Here is a 19,633-nt window from a genome sequence, read left to right as displayed (position 1 = left end):
TAAATTATGGAAAGAAAACACCCAGACCAATACAAACAAATATGTATGCAATTTTAGTATGATATTTTTATTTATTAATAAACAAAAAGACTGAACAAAATTGATGCGTGTACTGATTAATGTAATTAACCTCATTCAAAGTTTCGTGAATTAATTTATTATCCAAGCTCTAAATAATCGCCACTACGAGTAACTGATCATAAAATGTTTTTCCAATCGCTCAAGCTCCCGAGGATCTACCGATAGGTCGGGTGACGTAATCTTGAAATTCTTTTAGCCGGCGCGGAACTCCCGGAAGGTCGGTGACGCCACGCCTCTTTGAACCGTGTTTACTTTGGCAGTTATATTCTATATTTATTCGATTCTAAAATATATTCCCAAAAATTTTGAAAGTTGTTTTAATTTGTATCACTTGGATATGATTTGTATTAGAAAGTGTTGTGAGTGTGACGCTTGAACGGAAGGAAGTCAACCTAACCTAACCAACTGCGTATTTCTAAACTGCGTATTTCTATACTGTGTAGCCGCGAGAGCTCTTTGGCGCGCTGTCTTCGGCGAAGTATTGCGCGCGCAGATTTTGACAGCGCGAAATACCTACTTTAGCAGAAATACCAAGCCTTAAGTTTGTACAAGTCCTATCATTTCCTGAATGATTTCATTCCATGAATCAAAACAGATGATTAAATAAGGTTTACACTTCCTAAACTAAACAAACAACCGCAACATCTCAAAATGTCTAGAGTTCGAGATGGAATAATAAATTTTCTAATTATCTGATTCATGATTCATTGTTGATTTATGATTCTGTTCGTTCGTTTGCAGACGCCGAGGTTCTGTTGGGCGAGCCTATACAGCAAGCGATATCGTCGGAGAGCGGCATCGAATTGGTTTTTGATTCTCTGGCTGATATTATATCAGGTAATTTCTGCAGCACAATAGCAAGTTCCTGTAGAATTTTTCTATTACAATGTAAAAACTTTAAGATTCAATATATTGTCTTTGTATGCCTTAATTGACAAGTAAAAATACAAAATTATGTAGGTAAGAGTAACTCTAAAACCGTTAACTTTCTGAACTCGAATGCGAGTATGATGAAATTATAAAAAAAAAAGCTCCAGAAATACGCAGGTATACTTACGAGTACCTAACCATTTCTTTACTTAAAATATTGGGTCTCAAAAACTCACTCAAATACTTAATTATATTTTGCTTAAAATATAGACACTAAAAATATACTAGTTAAGCTTCAACCACACCAACGCGTGCAGATCGCCATAGCTGGCACAATGACAGGTCGTGCGACCAATGACAGGTTCGCGACATGATCGCGCCGGCAATGGCAATCTGCACGTGTTGGTGTGATTGAAGCTTTAGTTATCTAACTGCTGAAATCCTCCAACCCAAAAACACTGCTACATCACTCGAATTACTAATTCCTATAAACCATTTATACCTATTGTTCTAGACCCCGCCATTATACGCCGCTAAGCGAATTCCAAAGTAATTAAAGTCTGAAATAACAACGCAAACATTAAACAAACGCTTTCACTAAGCTCATAATAACGATTTGAATGTCAAGAAATTGAAATCCTCTAGGCTGTTTCATAACAATTAAACTAGATCTTGCTATCGCGACCTCTGAAGAAAGACTAGGACAATAGCAAATATCATTGTACTAAAATTAAAGTTTAATCCAAGGATAGAAGATTTAGCACCAATCTCGGGTCTTATAAGCAGAATTGTATTTATTTTTAATTATTTTTCTGAGTGTGAAATGCTTGCCTAATAAGTAATTCCTAATTATAACGCTACACATTTTTTTTTATAAAGTCCTGTTTGGTACCTTGTGGTAAGCTAATTTTTTTAGGGTTCCGTAGCCAAATGGCAAAAAACGAAATCCTTATAGATTCGTCATATTGTTTTTATTATGCTTGTGTAACGAGTGGGTTCACCACAAATACCACAATAGTACAGCGGCGGCGGGAATAATAAAAAATAAATAAACAATTAGATAATAATTATCTAATTTATTGTTTATTTACATAATATGTAATTGTTTATTGCTGATCAAGTTATTCGAGTATTACATACAACTGTCATACTCGTATTAAAAAACTTAGGCATATTTTTCATTTAGGCATGTCGACATAAGGCTAAATTATAAGAAGGATCACTTACTTAATTTAAGTTCATAATATTCCTTGAATATTAACCATTATATTTGCCCTCGTAAAACAACTCCTATTATTAACTCTTGGAAATTAATTACGACAGAAGTGTTGATGAGGGCGTCAATTTTCAAAGAGTGCCTCAAATGTTGCGTGATATACTCAAACAGAACTCATGTTTGACTCAACAAGTTCTCTTCATCTTATTTTCTTTGAAGCTGTATTACACGAGTAAGTTTGTTGAAACAACAAAAGTTGAAGCGCCTTCAAATTAAGAAATGTGTGGGAGGAAAAGTTCTTAGACAATAATTTATGCCAATATCTGACACGATCAGCCTTTTTGTTATAAAACATAAATGTAATTAGCTATAACTAAAATTGCTAATTTGGTAAGTAATCTACACTAAAGAAATTCTTGAATCTGACTAAGCTCACTGAGTCTAAATAAATGTTTTTGTACATTGATATTTTACCCTTAAAAGTGTTCTAATGACAAAATAAGACTCGATTGCGGACTTTGTATACCTGTCGCAGTCGGATTGTATAATCCGCCGTTTTACATTACCACTAGGCATTTTACATTACAGCTCTGTTTTGTAATACGGCGGTTCAACGTTTAGGCGGATTGTCATTGCGATACGTTCTTCAATACGGCGGCCCACGTTTAGCCGCATCGTACTACTATTTAGATTGTAGGGTGACCATACTTACAAAATAAAACAATGTTTAATGAAAATAAATTTTAATTTTAATAAGACAGATTTCTTCTCACGATATTCCTTAGTAATTAAGTAACAATTATTATCTTCGTTACTGTAAGTAAGTAAATTATATATTTGGCTTTAGTCATTTAAACTTTTTTTGAAAATTAATCGTACTTCGTACTAATATTATAAATGCGAAAGTTTGGATGTCATGATGTCTGGATGTTTGTTACTCTTTGACGCAAAAACTGCTGAACGGATTTTGTTGAAACTCTACAGTATTATTGTCTAACCCAGATTAACATATAGGCTATAATTTAAGACGATATGTGACCAACCAAATTTCAATAAATAAATAAATAAGACGTTGGTAAAAAGCGCAATCTATCGTCATTGGTTAAAATATTCTCGCGCTGGACAAAACATTTTGACGTTCGTAAATTATTCATGCGGGGAAGCCGTGAAACGCCATCTATCAACATCATTAGTAATTAAACGAGGTCCACGCGTTCGTACGCGTGGACCTCGTTTAATTAGTCGCGGGCGAACGCTAGTAATGTAATAAAATATTTGGCTTTAGTAATTTTTAAACATAATGAGTAATCACAAGGTACAAACATCTTGAAATAAAAGAATCTCAAAACAATTAAACTTTTCTAAACATTTTAAGAAATGATAATATCTGGCTTGTCTTTTTGCACCAATAATATTTAGTAGGATTCCGCCGAACACCAGAATCCATAGCCACTTTAGCGGTTTTGATAACCTCCAAAACTCGGTCCCTTGTCCACGGTTTTCTGACTGTTCCACATTGTGAAGAATATAAATTATTCAATTGCAAGTTAAAATTGTTCTTAAACTCACTGTCGACACACATATTTATAACGTTTTCTTTATTAGATTCAGAAATAACTCCGTAATTCAGCAACACATTTTCTGCATCCGACGCCATTGTTGTTGTTATGTCAGGCAGCGCCACGTTATTGAAAATGGGAACTAAAAACTGTCAAAGCGGCGGGTAATGACACGCTGTTTTACATTGCGGCTAGCCGTATTGAAGAACGTTTAGCGCCGAATACATTCCGGCGGATTTTCATTCAGCCGTATTCAATCCGCCTAAACGTTATGCCGCCGTATTACAAAACAGAGCTGTAATGTAAAATGCCTAGTGGTAATGTAAAACGGCGGATTATACAATCCGACTGCGACATACCCATTAAATTTCAATTTTAAATTAACTGCAGTTAAATCAGCTTCTCTTCAACCAAAATTATTAAAACAAGCAACACACACCTTAAACTATTTATATCCTTACGTCATTCCAGAAAGCGAAGATATCTCCTCAAAAATATCATCGCTGCGTGACGTCAGCATGAAGGCCGGTGCCTTGACCGCTGCAGCATCAGACAGGATCAACGACTTGGCTCGCCAACTGGACAACCTGAAGAAATTCTGCAATCTTAAAGATATGCCGCTGTGTGACACCGTCAATACTAATTCTTTGGAGATGAAAATGAAGTTCGAACTAGTAAGTATCTATCAATTGAGAGGAGTTTTCTAATTGCTTTACTCAGGATGATTAGCTTGGTCAGCTTTGTCAAAAGTACTAAGGTTTATTTAAAGTTTACCTACCTAAACGCTTGCCTTACAGTTTACAGTATTAACGCCTAAAGGAATTTGATCCCGTCAAAATCTTTCAGGCGTTTAAAACTAACTAAGTTTAGTTCTTACCCTCAAAAATATAATTTGTACAAACTGCTACATACGAGTTTCACATTGGACTAGTTTTCATAAAAAAATCTCACTAATTTCCCATCAAATACTTCAAAGCTTCCAGTAAAATTAAAGCCCACAGCTCACCATACCTATCTTTATGCCCGTTTTCACCATCAATCCCTAATTTTAAGTGACCCCTATTAGACAAAATTCCTGTTATTTGTTAACATAGGGGTCACTTTAAATTTAGGGATTGATGGTGATGATAGTGAAAACGGGCATTAATCTCTCATTAATTTCCACACAGATACTTCGCGAGAAGCAATTATTGGATCTACGGACACTAGGGGTCCATAATCTGACCCAGGCCATATCCACCGCTCGCCAGGAGTTCAAAACTTTGCCCGCCGCTATTGCAACTCAGACCGTCCAGGCTAGGAAAGGTAAGCTTGTTTAAAGTACGTAAATGATCACATTAATAATCAAAGGTTAACCTTTTCTGAAAAAGGATAGATTTTTGTTGAAAATAGAAAATCCTTAAGTCTAAATAGTTACCAAACTTCAAAGATACGATTTTACGCAGATATTTAGTATTATTTTAAAATTTACGGCAACCAGGTCGAAAGAAGCTAATTTATAGTAATTTAAGATGCCTTGAAAAAAATGCCAAAGTCTTCGGAATCTTCACTAGATATCGTAATTAATTACTCTTTGAAATCAGAAATATTAATTATTTGCTTTTAACATGGTATTACGCAGATATTTTTACTGAGTCACAAAATCAAGTATTTTATTCTTTTGATTTGTATTTTGTACTGTTGTACTGCTGAATTAAATCAGTAACAAGCGTTTTTAGAGGCTTTATAAGTTAAATAAATTCCAGTATCTTATACAAAATTGAAACCAATTTTTCCATGATTCTAATGTGAACTTCAAATCTCTTGAGCCTTCTTCAATTAATTTAATACATTTCAGATATCCTCAATGACATAGAAACTCGACGTCAATCAGTCCACGAATCTTCAAACGTTTTGAACGATATAGTACGCCATCTCACAGCAGGTTTGCATTCTGTGTCAAGGCGCATAGAGTCGGGTTTGGAACGAGTGCAGAAATACGATTTTTGGAGATGGGCACTTATGTTGGGTAAGTCAAATAATGATACTCTTTTATTGACAGATACCTATGTATGTAAAACCTACCAGTTATGTTATAGCAGAGTTTTATCAGAGAGATTCGTTGTCTTGAGGTACTAAGTAGGGAAAACATATCATGAAACGATGGACTAAAACTTAGTTACCTGACTTGTTCCCTAAAAAAGAAAAGAAAAAAGTGTCAATTTTATGTATAAATTAATGCAAACATAATTATTAAAAAAAAGTGTTTAACTTTTTTACTTGCGAATATTGAACAACGCAAAAAAGAAAATTAAATGACAGTTGGTCTCTATTTTCAAATCTGTGACGTCACTATCAATTTTTTAAACTTGGAACGCACACAAATGACGTCTCCATTTTCAAATCCCTGACTGTTAGAATTTTTTTTAAATTAAAACGAAAACATTTTTTTTTTCAGCTTGTGTGGTAATATTTGCTTTCATCATGCTCCTCGTAATATTCGCCATGATGTGTGGCTGCGGCCACGCCAAAGACCACGGCAAGCGTACTCTACAAGTGTGAGTATTTACTACTAATATAAATATGAAAGTTTGTAAATATGTTTGTTACTATATCACGCAATTTAAACTACTAAACGTATTTTGATGAAACTTCACAGTGTTAACTAACCCCCGGTTTCTTTACCCAAATGTGAAAAGTATTTACTTAAGTAGAAAATGAAAATGAGTACGCTTAAGCTAAAATTCTCAATTCAGAATTATAAGAATGGACTATTATTACTATCTGTTTCAAACTGAATTTCACGCGGGTGAAGCTGCAGGCTAAAACTAGTGTTACACTATACGCATAGCTTTTAGTACACTATACGCACCTTTCTATATCAAAGGTTGTAACCTTCAAACATCCCAAATTAAGTTACATAAGCTCTTTGGGGTTGTTTCTCACTCCGCTAAGTTTGACAACAAGGTTTTTCTGCTTTCTACCCACGTCCCACTCAGAGATAACCTACCGGGAATCCAGCTGTAGGTGTTCGACAAACAAGATTTTATTTATACAGGGTGTTCCAGAATGGGTGAATCAAACTGATAGGGGAGGTAGCTCTACTAATGGATTATCCCAAAAAAATATGAAAAAAAATGTTTGGGTTCGGTTTTTTTTTTTTAATAAAGTGCTCTAAACTTGAAATCTCGTCATTATTTTCAAAAGTTTGTTTACAGATAAACCAAGCGATCATGTACAATTAATATTAGTAAGAAAAAACTACAAATAAACTCCAAACGCAGCAATTATAGCCAGATACTTAGGGAAAGCTGATTTATTTTCACTTTTTCAAAAAAATGTTATTTTGTTTCCTAATGCGCTTTATTTTTTTTTTCATATTTTTTTTGGATAGTACATTAGTAGAGCTACCTCCCCTATCAGTTTGATTCACCCATTCTGGGACACCCTGTATATTAATACAATTGAAATCCTTCGGGAAAAGTCTATTTTTCAATACCTGTATTGTAGTGTAGATGTCGCAGTCAGATTGTATAATCCGCCGTTTTACATTACAGCTAGGCATTTTGCATTACAGCTCTGTTTTGTAATACGGCGGATTAACGTTTAGCCGGATTGAATACGGCTGAATGAAAATCCGCCGGAATGTATTCGGCGCCAAACGTTCTTCAATACGGCTAGCCGTAATGTAAAACAGCGTGTCATTACCCGCCGCTTTGACAGTTTTTAGTTCCTATTTTCAATACCGTGGCGCTGCCGGACAAAGTGGCTATGGATTCTGGTGTTCGGCGGAATCCTACACAATATTATTAGTGTAAAAATATGAAATCATGGCAGTGGCCGGTGAAGATAATTTTATCTTAAAGAAAAATAACCCAGAAAAAATGACTAAAACTTTATTGTTTTGAGTTACCTGTTCCCTTTGATCATTTTTAATGTCTAAAAAAGACTAAAGCCAAATATCTAATTAATTCTTAAAATGTTTAGAAAAGTCTAATTGTTTTGAGTTACTTTTTTTTAGATGGCTATCCCTTGTGATTTATAAATAAGTAAAAAAAAAGTACTGAAGCCAAATATATTATTTAGTATACAGTAACGAAGGTAATAATTCTTAAAATCTGTCTTATTAAAATTTATTTTCATTAAACATTGTTTTATTTTGTAAGTATGGTCACCCTACAATCTATAGAAGTACGATGCGGCTAAACGTGGGCCGCCGTATTGAAGAACGTATCGCAATGACAATCCGCCTAAACGTTGAACCGCCGTATTACAAAACAGAGCTGTAATGTAAAATGCCTAGTGGTAATGTAAAACGGCGGATTATACAATCCGACTGCGACATAGATACTACATTGCTTATTAAAAACTTGTAGCGTTAAAAGTCGCATCTTGTAAGTAAGAGAAGTCGCCTGGCAAGCGAAAAGTCGTCGGTTTGATTCCCACCTTAGACAATTCCAATTTTTTAAGTTTATTATTTCCAAATACAAATGCGTTGGTCTATATGGACAAGCCCGTAGCACCATAACACTGTGATATAGTAGCCGTTTAAGTATTAGTTAGTACTTAAAGGGGATGTTTTCCTAAGAATAATAGTAGGTACTCTATCAATGCCGTAGGAAAAGCTATAATTAGTAGAAACAACCATTCCGTACCTATCACAAAAAGTTAAATAAATCTAATTTCGAATTTTCTAGATTTTCCTAAAATAGATCCAGTAGGTCAAATTCCACGTTTTATTCCAGGTCTGCAGTCTGGCTGTGTTTCTCATCCCTTATTTTATGGGGCATGATATCAGCTATTTTCCTTATCACAGGACACGCAGAGGTGAGTGCTATTACGTTCACAAACAACGAACGGTTTTACGGTGTTGGCATTTTGCTTATGTTTTCCTTTTAGGCGTTCAACCTCAATACATTTGTTTAATTTGTTCTATACATAACGTATTGTAAATACGTTTGGATACGAAAAGGAAATTAAGATTGGTTTATGTCTTAAAACGGCTTAATTCAGATCATTTTCCTACTAATAGCGTACTAATAAGAATAGTTCTGTGATAATCATTTTACCTACTATTAATGCATTCAAGTGAAAAATAAAATTGAGGCTAAGGCTGTACACTGTACACACGGCCTCATCAAATGGCGATTCTTTGCGATAGAACGAGACGACATGACAGGCAATGGATAGTTAACTCTGTTGCCGATGGTACATCACATAATATTTATGGTGGTATGTATTAACCATTCGGAATAGACCACATGCATGCGATCAATCTTATAGTGACCATCATTATCCTCAAGTGTTTAGATTTTCGCCATAGCTATTTTCTCCAATCTATCTTAGCTTCCATAGACACTCTTAAACTGTCAGCTCGTTTATTAAATCATTATTATTTAATCAGGTTTACGTCTGCCACCCTCTGTGGGACAAGCCCCAATACGAGACATTGACTGCCCTCCTGGACAGGCCCTCTCCTTTGCTCCACAAGGACGAGGGAATCTTTGATGCACTCTTCAGGGACCTTGACAACGTCACCATTGATGTCTCTGTTAAGGATTTTTTGAGGTATTTTTGGACATTTTTTACCTTTTAATGACGGGCCGTAATGCCTAAAGAAGCTACGAATCACGATACAAGGAATTTGTACATTACATAGAGAGATATTGTTAAGTTTAAGACCTATCCTATAAGAAGCTTTTGATATAAATAAAGTAAGGAATAATAATTATAATATCAGTAAGGTCTTTAGCAGTGCAAGTGACATAGATTTTTCTAAAATATTCCTAGCAACATTAACCACACACAAAACACTTTGAGGCCACTCCTGATAATGGTCACTATTAATATCTGTGACTTCGGAAATGAATTTTCTGGGATAAACTGTTATCTAAGTACCAAGAAAATTAACTAACTTCCTAGATGAAGCCATGATAAAAATTAAATGTCAAAAAATAAAGTACATTCAACAAAAAATACTATTATCTCATCGGACGCCTGAAATTATAGAAATAAGTTTGCCTGTATTCTTTCACATTATCTGTAGTTTGTGCAAATCTATGTTACTAAAAAGTACATAAATTAATATTTTTTTTTAGGGATTGTGAAAAAGACCGTCCAGCCTACATCGTGTTCCAGTTAGACAAAGTATTGGATGTCAACAAAGAGACTTCCTATTTTGAATGGGAGGAGCTGCAAGCGGATTTGGGAAGACTGGCTTCTTCCATTGATGTCGGTCTTCTGAAAACCATATCTTTGAACTTTAATAGACTATTGACTCGGATGCTTGTGGTCTCGGATGTTAACTTAGCAAAGTATAGGTGAGTGTTTTAGTGTAATAAATAATAACTATTAGCAATCTTACTACGAGTACCTAATTCCTTATAAATGTGATATCCTCTGGTTTCTGCATTGAGAAACTGGAGGTATTCCTTAAATGTGTAAATGTTTCTAATTGTTGAGCATTCTCAAGCCTAAAATCTCAAATCAATAACCGAGGATAAGTTCTCTATATCCGTTTGCATATTTAATCACTATAACGATGTCTCAAAAATATTACCAGCGAATTGGTACTGGCACATCTTGTTCAGAGAAGCTATTTTGAATTAGGTTGGTTATTTATAGCCTTACACTTTAACCTTTTGAAATTGAACAAACGTGATAATCTCTTTCAAGGATGGATTACAACGGACCGATAGTCGGAAGGGATTTGCCGTCTTTAGTGGACCAACTTCAAAACGTGGCCGCCCAGGTTTCCGACCTGACGACCGCCGGCCGCCTGGAGACGATGGGTAATATCCGATTATACTAATGCTCTACAGACAAACTAGTTCTATAGATTGCCTGACAAATCTTATGGTGCAAGTACACTGAATGAATGAGCCGAACAGATTCAACAAATGCTGGATTTGACTTATACTCCACCCGCTGGCCAGATGGGTTGGGAAGGCCTGATGTTCTAAAATTAACTTGCATAAACAACTGAAGCTTCTTTTTCAAGAAATCTACATCGAAAGACTTTCTAGAACTAATGGCGCAAGTACACTATGCGGGAAATTGAGAGACGTATAGTGTAAACAGGCGCTTTGGTTATATTTACCACTAGCTTTTGCCCGCGGCTTCGTTTGTCACAGATCGTCATAAATTATAGCCTATATGTTATTATAAACAATAATACTGTAAAGTTTCATCAAAATCCGTTCTGTAGTTTTTGCGTGAAAGAGAAACAAACATCCAAACTTTCGCATTTATAATATTAGTAGGATGTGTCGCCCATACTTCGGTGTGCGGGCTCACGCTTCCTCTGGGTCAATTTCCTGCATAGTAAATATCTTTGGACAAATATCTTTGGACAATCTCACACAGCGCCATCTAGCCCCAAAGTAAGCAATTAAAATGCTTGTGTTATGGGTGCTAGCTTAACGGATATACTACTTATATACTTTTTTATTTAAATACATACATATTATACATAGTAACACCCAGACCCGTCACAGAAATTAAAATTCATCATTTCAATTTCTGCCCGGCCGGGAATCGAACCCGGGACCTCTCGGCATAGTAGTCCGTTCTGAACCACTACACCAAACGGCCGACAATAGTATACTTGCGCTATTAGTTTTAGACTGTCTTTCGATGTAGATTTCTTGAAGAGGAATCTTCAGTTGTTTATGCATGGTAATTTTAGAACACGAAGCCTTCCCAACCCATATGACCAGCGTGAGGATTGTAAGCCGGATCCACCATTTGCTTCTAATAAATTAGAGAGGGGAAATTGGGGGAGGCCTATGTTCAGCAGTTGACGTCCTATGGCTGAAATGATGATGATGAAATTAGAGAGAGCCTTATAGCGACGAAACCGGCTATACTGCATAATACAAATAATAAATCAATCTAAAGAAATAGATCTCGGTAGGTATAATCAAGAAAACTTAATGTAGAGCCACCCACATTTGAGAATTTATTTTTATACCCTGTCTGCAGCTGCACCATTTTTAGCAAAGTCTAGTTTCTATACTTAGTAAGTTGTCTGCATAGTATTCTCAAAACTCGACCTTTAAATTTCAAAGAGGATCACGTGTGCTTCTTTGAAGTTCAGACTTGCTAAGTAAGGATTTGTAACTATTGATTTGCGTTCATGTTTTCTAAGATTGAATAAAGTCAATAATATTGTACTTTTTACATCTTTTTAGATAGTTTGTTTTATATCTTCATCTTTGACGTCTACAAATCTACTCATAGTATTGTGATAGTCAATAACTGACTCTAGGTAATTTATATCCAAAGGTTTCATAATCGTTACTAGGTCATTTACAAAATAGGTTGCTACTACCTCCATCAAAAAAAAATGTTACCTAAGATGTTAGGTTATTCTTAGATCACCGAAAGATGTGCAGATAAACCGTATGCCAATAAATCAAAAGACAATATCGTTCATTCGTTCGTTCGTTCATTTCAGCCAAATGACGTCCACTGCTGGAAAAAGGCCTCCCTTAAGGATCTTCACAACGACCGGTCCTTCGCTGCCCTCATCCAGGCTCTTTCTGCGACCTTCACCAGATCGTCGGTCCACTTAATGGGGGCCTATAATTATTTTATTTTATTTGTTTTCCTAATCTAGCCACTCGCACCAGAAGAGTGTACATGACGAGCATAAAGCCGTTAGAACAAGTGAGAGCAGACGTTGTGTACAAACTCACAGAGTTGGAACTACAGCTGATGCCGTTTAGAAGAAAACTGAACATTTCTCTGAGCCACATATACACAGCTCAGTATTATATTGACAACCAAGGAGATGTGATAGCGCAGAAGGTAAGAATTTGATCTTAATTTGGTATTTTATGCTATAGTTATTCGATGCATGGTCGTCATAGGTACACTGACTCCTTCATTCCTTTATCCACATTCCACCAACAATATCGAAAATACAATGTTTGGTATTTTAAAGAAAGAATATGATTAACTGTGGAAACAATGGCCCCAATTTAGTGCTCCAGACTGCACCACTATTGCTCATTAGATGTTACCGAAACACAAAATTTCACGTGTTACCGATTACTCCTCATTATATTTCAAGAGGATTAACATCATCACCTCAACATGATCTTAGTAAGGATCATAGTGAAATGAAAAAACAATTTTGTCATTTAACTTTTCTGACCGAATAATAACAGTTACATTGATGATTTTTAAACCAAATTATGTTAGTTGCCAGGAGTACTATAAGATTTTAACTTACGCGTTCCATTTCAACAAAAATAGAGGAAAAACGATTCTCAACACGACATTTTATAAACTGTGGTCTCAAGCAGTCTGCTGTAGCAAAACAATCGGAACTGTGAATTTTTTTCCCGATTTTAGCCAAGATTCCTACTTTAAAACCATAAAGTTACACTTAAGATTTTTAATTAATACCTAATCAATAGTTTTTCTTACCAGAAAGTATCAATGTACGTGTCCCGGCTGATATCGCATGCAGCGGCCTGGAGGACCCACGTGCTTATGTCGGTGGGCAAGCACGCTGCGAGGTGTAAACCCTTGTTCGCCGTCTACTCTGCCTTGCGGACTTTGTTGTGCTCTAAGTACATCTCTTCTTTGGTAAGAACCTTTAGTTACCCATAACAATACTTATGTCAGAAAAGGTTACTCTAATAGAGTCAGCTGATCATCTACATAAATTGACTGATGGTAGTGGTAAATAATGCCGTATACTCTGCCTTGCGGACTTTATTTTGCTCTAAGTACATCTCTTCTTTGGTAAGTAGCTTGGGTGACATGCTTATTAATTTGAAAATATTATTCAAAAAGGTAGTAGAAAGGCGCTGGATGCAGGCCGCTACCAACCGGTCATTATGGAAAACATTGGGGGAGGTTCAGCAGACGTCCTGTGGCTGAAACTATGGTGATGATATCAGAAAAGGTCATATGCTCATGAGAAGCGGTTATCATCGACGCATCCATCATCAACAGCCCTTTACAGCCTATGGACTGTATTGGACTATGAGCCTCCTCCACTTTAGTGAAGGGTTTTGCCATAATTTCCACGCTTGGCAGTCGGATTAGAGATCGCAGTTTAAAAGATTAATGTTTATCAGACATCGCTGCTGCCCGTTTTCTGTTTAATGTGTAGTCCATAAGTCGCCTCTTACGACACCCAAGGGAAGAGTAGGGGTTGGTGACAAATGTATTCTACTCTGTCGTCACCACACGGCGTATCCCGATACTAAGCATTGATGATTCAACATTATATTATATGATCCCTCAGCGTGATCCCATTCGTAATATTCCAGAACACGAAGTACTCGAATCAGGCCAGACAAGCGATAATAATTACCTCAAAGTCATTCTCGAATGCAAACAACTGCAATTTGAATCAATAACCAACCAACTTTAATATTATTCTCTGAAAAACATTTGCGAATGCAATTTTTCATTCAAACTAACGCCCTTATCGCGAGCATGCACTCGGCCCTCGACACAAAAGGGACTGCACGATTAGGTGTCAATGACCTACGCTAACTTCATGAGATTTTTATGCATTTCGATTCAGTTAACGCAAATAGAATTCCCTATTATCTCCCGAACCAAAAAGCCATTCAGTGTTTGCCGGGAATCACTTTTGGGAGCACTCTTCCCAATTTATTTACCCCAAAATTCAATAAAGCAAAGACTTTTCGACTTCATTTGGTTTTCTTTATTTAGTTAATTTTTAATGGAACTAGAAATTCTGTTAAAATACTTTTAATATTAAATATTAGTATGGATTTAACGTTTTACATTTTCAAACCACCTGGGTCAGGGTTTTCTTTTTCTCAATCTTTGCTAAATATTTTATGTACCCTCTTTGGGAGATTACCAATCTAAAAATGATTGCTTTTATCTTATAAACATAAAGATCAAATCAGGGTCCTTAAATAATATTTTTCTGAAACGCTTCGAACGTGTAATGACTGTGACATTTAGAAAATAATATAAAAACCTTATCGTGGTCCTTTTTGAGTTTTTCACCTACGCAAAAGCTGGAAATATCATTCGCACAATGTTTGTTTACGATATGATGCAGATTATTGTCAAATTAAAATGTCTGCATGCTACAAAGCGTTAATTCTAGAATTTATTCGTTCAATGAATTTAACGTACAGGTCATTCGCATTAGTTTTATCGTTTGTTTCTCTAAAAAAACTATAGCATTGACACGTGTTTATGGACTAAATATTTACCCCCTTACTAATAAAAAATTACACAGTTGTTGAACACTGTTTTAAAATGACATTTCCATACTAAACGTCACTTTAAATCACTGTTCAAGGAGCGTTTAAGTTTTATTAGTGAGGGTGTTAGTATAAAATATAAAATAGCCATAGATGGTGTTAAATTTACTACTGATAAGATGGTAGTGGTAGTAAATCAAACATCCAAAACCCATATCCAAAATTTAATCACATCTAGTATGACAAGGGTTCAATGTTTGGGTCGTTTATGCATAAGTTAACTTTAAAGAGGACTTTTTAATACTGAAGTGTCATACTAAATAGATTTGAATTCCACAGCATGGCTGGTGGTTCTGTGGTGTCCTCCTCGGGCTCTTATGGTGTTCTGCACTCACTCCATTGTGCGTCAGGCTATGGCGCACCTATGGGTGGAAGATCCGAGCTCACGAGACTATGACGCTCACCAATCTTGGATCAGGGTATGTTATGTATGTCTGAAATAAAACTAATGCAAAAACATTATGTATTTTATATGAGAAAGTGATCGCTACATTATGTGGCGTAGCATGCTTATCAATCTCTTTAAGCATTTACTACCTGCACTCGAACTATTTAAAGTGTCTAACGCTTGGCTAGTAAATAAACATACTTAGGCTGGGTTGCACCATCTTATTTTAACTAAAAATCTGTCAAACTCCATATAAAAAACACCGGTTATCGTTATAGTTACGGTCAAAGTTAGGTGGTGCAACTCAGCCTTAATGAATAATGGCCATAGTCACAGAGCATGAAATCGTCGCGCGCCGCCCGCGATTCCATGCTCTGTGGTCATAGTAGTGACAGACTGATCGGGACCTATGTAATAACTTGACTGACAGATTTTAGTTGCAAACAGCTTACCGATGTGGCTTTGGATGCTTAAGCTATTTTACTTGTTTTACTTACTCTATTTAATACTATAAGTAGTCATGCTTAGTCAAAAACATGCATTTATCAAGCGTTATAAAGACACAATAATGTTGTTAATAGAGTATTCCATCAACAGACATCAAGAAAGTACCCCAACCACGGCGATGTGCGACGGCAGTAATTGGAATACCCCAGGGTTGGTAACTTCTGAATGTTCATAATGTAATTATTAGTCAGGGGCTCACAACATTTATTGTCTGTATCAGACGGTAGGATAAAATGTACTCGTATTTAATACATAGATCAGTGTATGATAAAGCGAATGATAAAACGTTTTTATTACATTTTCTGAAAATTCATAACAATGTCAAACATCTCAAATTTACAGTATGAATAATTTACAGTATACTTCTTGCAACTCACGAAGGCGAGTGAGCTTTACTTGTGTGTGTACGTGTACCTATATGCACATAACGATAGTGTATTGTCTGTCAAAACTTTTGAAAAACAATCAGTAGCGAGCCACCACACATGTAAAGCTCACTCGCCTTATCTGTATAAACCTGTATTCTAAACTGATACAAAATGTTTAGAGCCTCTGTCCGTATATTTAGACAAAATGAGTACGCTTAGGTTAGTACTATTTAAACGAATTAGTGGAACCTCGCCTGAGGTGTTCGGGAAAGTACTTTGGCCCTCCAGTGGGACGTTAATCGACTAAGAGTGGGATGATTGTTCCCAGCAGTATTGACTAATTGATACAATTGCACTGCCATTGTTCGTAGGTTAAACTTAAGCAGAGGTTAACTAAATGAATGCACGTACATTTACGGGTCCGTGGCCGAGTCCCCCAGTTTTCGACGCACCCGTGGTCGACGCCCCCGGTCAGTTAAATTCGATTTGAAGCAATTTTTAATCAAATGTACAGTCAGGCACAAAAATGTTTATAAACGAATAAATATTTATTAGGCCAGTAGAATTAAACACAAAAATGAATCTAATGAAATTAAAATAATTCCTACAAAAGTTTTTGGTTTCTTACTACTGCTGGTTTTGGGTTAAAATTTTGCTCCCAGATTGCATAAATAGCGTCAAACATGCATAGTTTAGTATAATAATTAGCTTGTGAAACTTTTTTCGTTGACTGTACTTAGTGCAAAAGCCGAAAAAAATATGATATTAAATTTATTTAAATCGGGGGCGTCCACCACGGGTGCGTCAAATACTGGGGGACTCGGCCACGGACCCACATTTACAATTACAGCTTGCTTATAGAAAGAAATAAAATTCAGGAAATCTAACTTGACCTTCATTGGTTGGGTTTTTATTAGATACTGGCTACATAGGAGTTACAGTGATGGGTACGAGAGGTGTGAAGATAAATATACGCACATACCTATTATTTGCTACTATGCTATTTGTGTTACCTCTAACCTATTGAGTACCTATGTTCGCTTTAAAAAAATGTTTACATTTTCAGACCACCGCCAGCACCCAGAAGTGACAGTTGGTGAAACAGAATGCAACATTCTAACTACTAATGTTACCAGCACAAAATATCCTATTCGGGATATTAAGATCTTTATCAACATTATTCTTGATTGAAACATATTCTTATCAGAATCTATGAATAAATGTACTAGAGGTTTAAAATTAACAATGTATGTAAATATTATTTGTTGTTATATTCATTATAAACTTTTCGATTGATTAATTAACTCCAAAGTTAGGCTGAACTATTAATAGCAAATCACAGTAAAATTCCGGTTAACTGTTCTTTCTATTTAGCGTCTAGCTTTAACTCAGGGTAAGTGTTAAACAAGTATAAATATTAACTTTACTTAGTCGGTATATAAATAAATATAGGTAATATTGTTTTGGTTTACAAGATAATTATATGATTAGATAAGATATTAGTAACCAAAATAAATTATAGATGTCAAACAAATAAACCCTTCTTTGTTTTTATTGTACTTGCACTGAGTTCAAAGTAGTTAATACAATTGCATTGTGTCACAATTACTTCCAGGTTAGTTTTTGCAACAAACATAATTTAATATTACATTGAAAATAATACCTACACTGCACTAAGGATCAAATAATTCAGCTCTCGATTACTTTGCGTTAACTGCTTAATCACTTATGTGACCTACAAACCGCTGATTTAAATAGTCCTGCATGGTTACAGCTCTCATATAATGAATATTAATTGGTTTGTATACAATGAATGTAAAGTCCAGTTTTCAGTTATGACATTAGACCTAAACATTAAGACTGAGTTGCACCACCAAACTTTGACCGTAACTATAACGATAACCGGTGCTTTTTGTATGGAGTTTGACAGATTTTTGACATTTTGTCAAAGTTAAAGTAAGATGGTGCAATTCAGGTTTATCGGACAGATTCGTTTTTATTTTCAAAGAATCACAAAATGATTTGTTTGATTCAATTAAGTGCCTTTTGTGTAATAATATGTGTTGTACGTGACATAAATTCAGGCTAAAATTTAACTAAGGATTGGTTTTGTGAGAAAATATTCAATTTATCACCTTATAAAAGCCTTCTAAGTCCTAAAACAAAATTCACTTTACAGATTTTCTTAAAAGCTAGCTCACGTTCAACGCCATTAGCAGTTCTGCGTATTTTTCCATTTAACTGAAATCCTGGCTTGTTTTTAAAAAGGCATCAAGCGAATTAACAGAACGACATCAGGAACCGGAAGGTGTAAAAACGTAATGGCACCGGTGGCTGACATTTAGCACTGGCATTGAGCCAATATGGCCGAAAGTAGAGCCTTGGGGACTTAAAGAAAGAAATAATAACGCTTATGATATCTAGATGGCAGAATATTATTACAGTCTTCAGGGTAATAATAATAATCTAGCTTAGACCTTGGATTATTTCAGTAGAGCTGCCTCGTTTTTATATTGGTATCGATAATAAAGTCTGAGATAATGTAGAGACAATTGAACAGGACAAGCGGAATTGTATGTAGTTATAAGTGATTTTGTATAAAAAATGTATAATTATCATGTGCTGTCGATTATTATATGTAACTTCTTCTTGCCCATACCTAAACATCTATGCTTAGATTTTAACACCTAAACCTATTATACCTAAACCTTTTGAACTTACATCAAAACTTACAAATAAAAATTTAAATTATCTTTGTCGGTAAGAAATAGTACCTACTGTCAAATTTTTTGTGGTTGTTGTAAGATCATCATCATCATAATTTCAGCCACGGGACGTCCACAGCTGAACATGGGCCTCCCCCAATGAATTTTAGATTGGCCGGCCGGTTGGTAGTGGCATAGTACCTATTATAATATAGGTACTGTGGTAGGGGTTTCCTTTTCCTTTCCTCTTTACCTTCTTTTTTCAGGGTAAGGAAAATTATAATTTGCGTAACAAAATAACACTAGTCAGGGTAAAACTACCTACTGAAACTATTAATGTAAGTAACATAAGCGTAATAGACTGGATAATTAATTTCTACAAAACATTGGCAGCAGCACGCGTCCATTAGAAAGGTTTTGGCATTGCAATTTGGGATCGTAAATGCTTGATAGAGCAATTATGTTTTATAAAACATAGTTCGCGAATCGGCAATGCTCCAGTTTCACACACCCTGTCCTATCAACAAAACTCGTAACATAAACATTGGGGTATGCTAATAGGGCTGGCAAAAAATAATGAATGGACAATTTGACACCATTCTCCAATAATTCGAAATCACAACTTTTCTAAAAAGACTTCATTCTGGGTTTAAAAAAATTAATTAATTTTAAATTACCTGTAAATAACGA

General features: G+C 35.5%; 1 protein-coding gene across 1 annotated transcript in view; it reads left to right on the top strand.

The window, feature by feature from the left end:
* The window catches only part of LOC135076106 (prominin-1-A), a 35,333-nt gene extending 17,664 nt beyond the window's left edge, over positions 1-17,669 (top strand). The window contains exons 5-18 of the mRNA XM_063970563.1: positions 823-918; positions 4,198-4,400; positions 4,896-5,031; positions 5,564-5,734; positions 6,164-6,263; positions 8,451-8,532; positions 9,110-9,273; positions 9,804-10,025; positions 10,381-10,496; positions 12,326-12,516; positions 13,144-13,302; positions 15,255-15,394; positions 15,961-16,020; positions 17,305-17,669. Of these exons, the coding sequence (XP_063826633.1) occupies positions 823-918; positions 4,198-4,400; positions 4,896-5,031; positions 5,564-5,734; positions 6,164-6,263; positions 8,451-8,532; positions 9,110-9,273; positions 9,804-10,025; positions 10,381-10,496; positions 12,326-12,516; positions 13,144-13,302; positions 15,255-15,394; positions 15,961-16,020; positions 17,305-17,338 (1,874 nt within the window). The 3' untranslated portion in view covers positions 17,339-17,669. The remainder of the gene's footprint in view (positions 1-822; positions 919-4,197; positions 4,401-4,895; positions 5,032-5,563; positions 5,735-6,163; positions 6,264-8,450; positions 8,533-9,109; positions 9,274-9,803; positions 10,026-10,380; positions 10,497-12,325; positions 12,517-13,143; positions 13,303-15,254; positions 15,395-15,960; positions 16,021-17,304) is intronic.
* The last annotated feature ends 1,964 nt before the right edge of the window (positions 17,670-19,633 follow it).

This window comes from Ostrinia nubilalis, chromosome 11, assembly GCF_963855985.1.
Source record: "Ostrinia nubilalis chromosome 11, ilOstNubi1.1, whole genome shotgun sequence".
Classification (NCBI taxonomy): Eukaryota; Metazoa; Arthropoda; class Insecta; order Lepidoptera; family Crambidae; genus Ostrinia; species Ostrinia nubilalis.
This window is presented reverse-complemented; position numbering and strand designations above follow the sequence as displayed.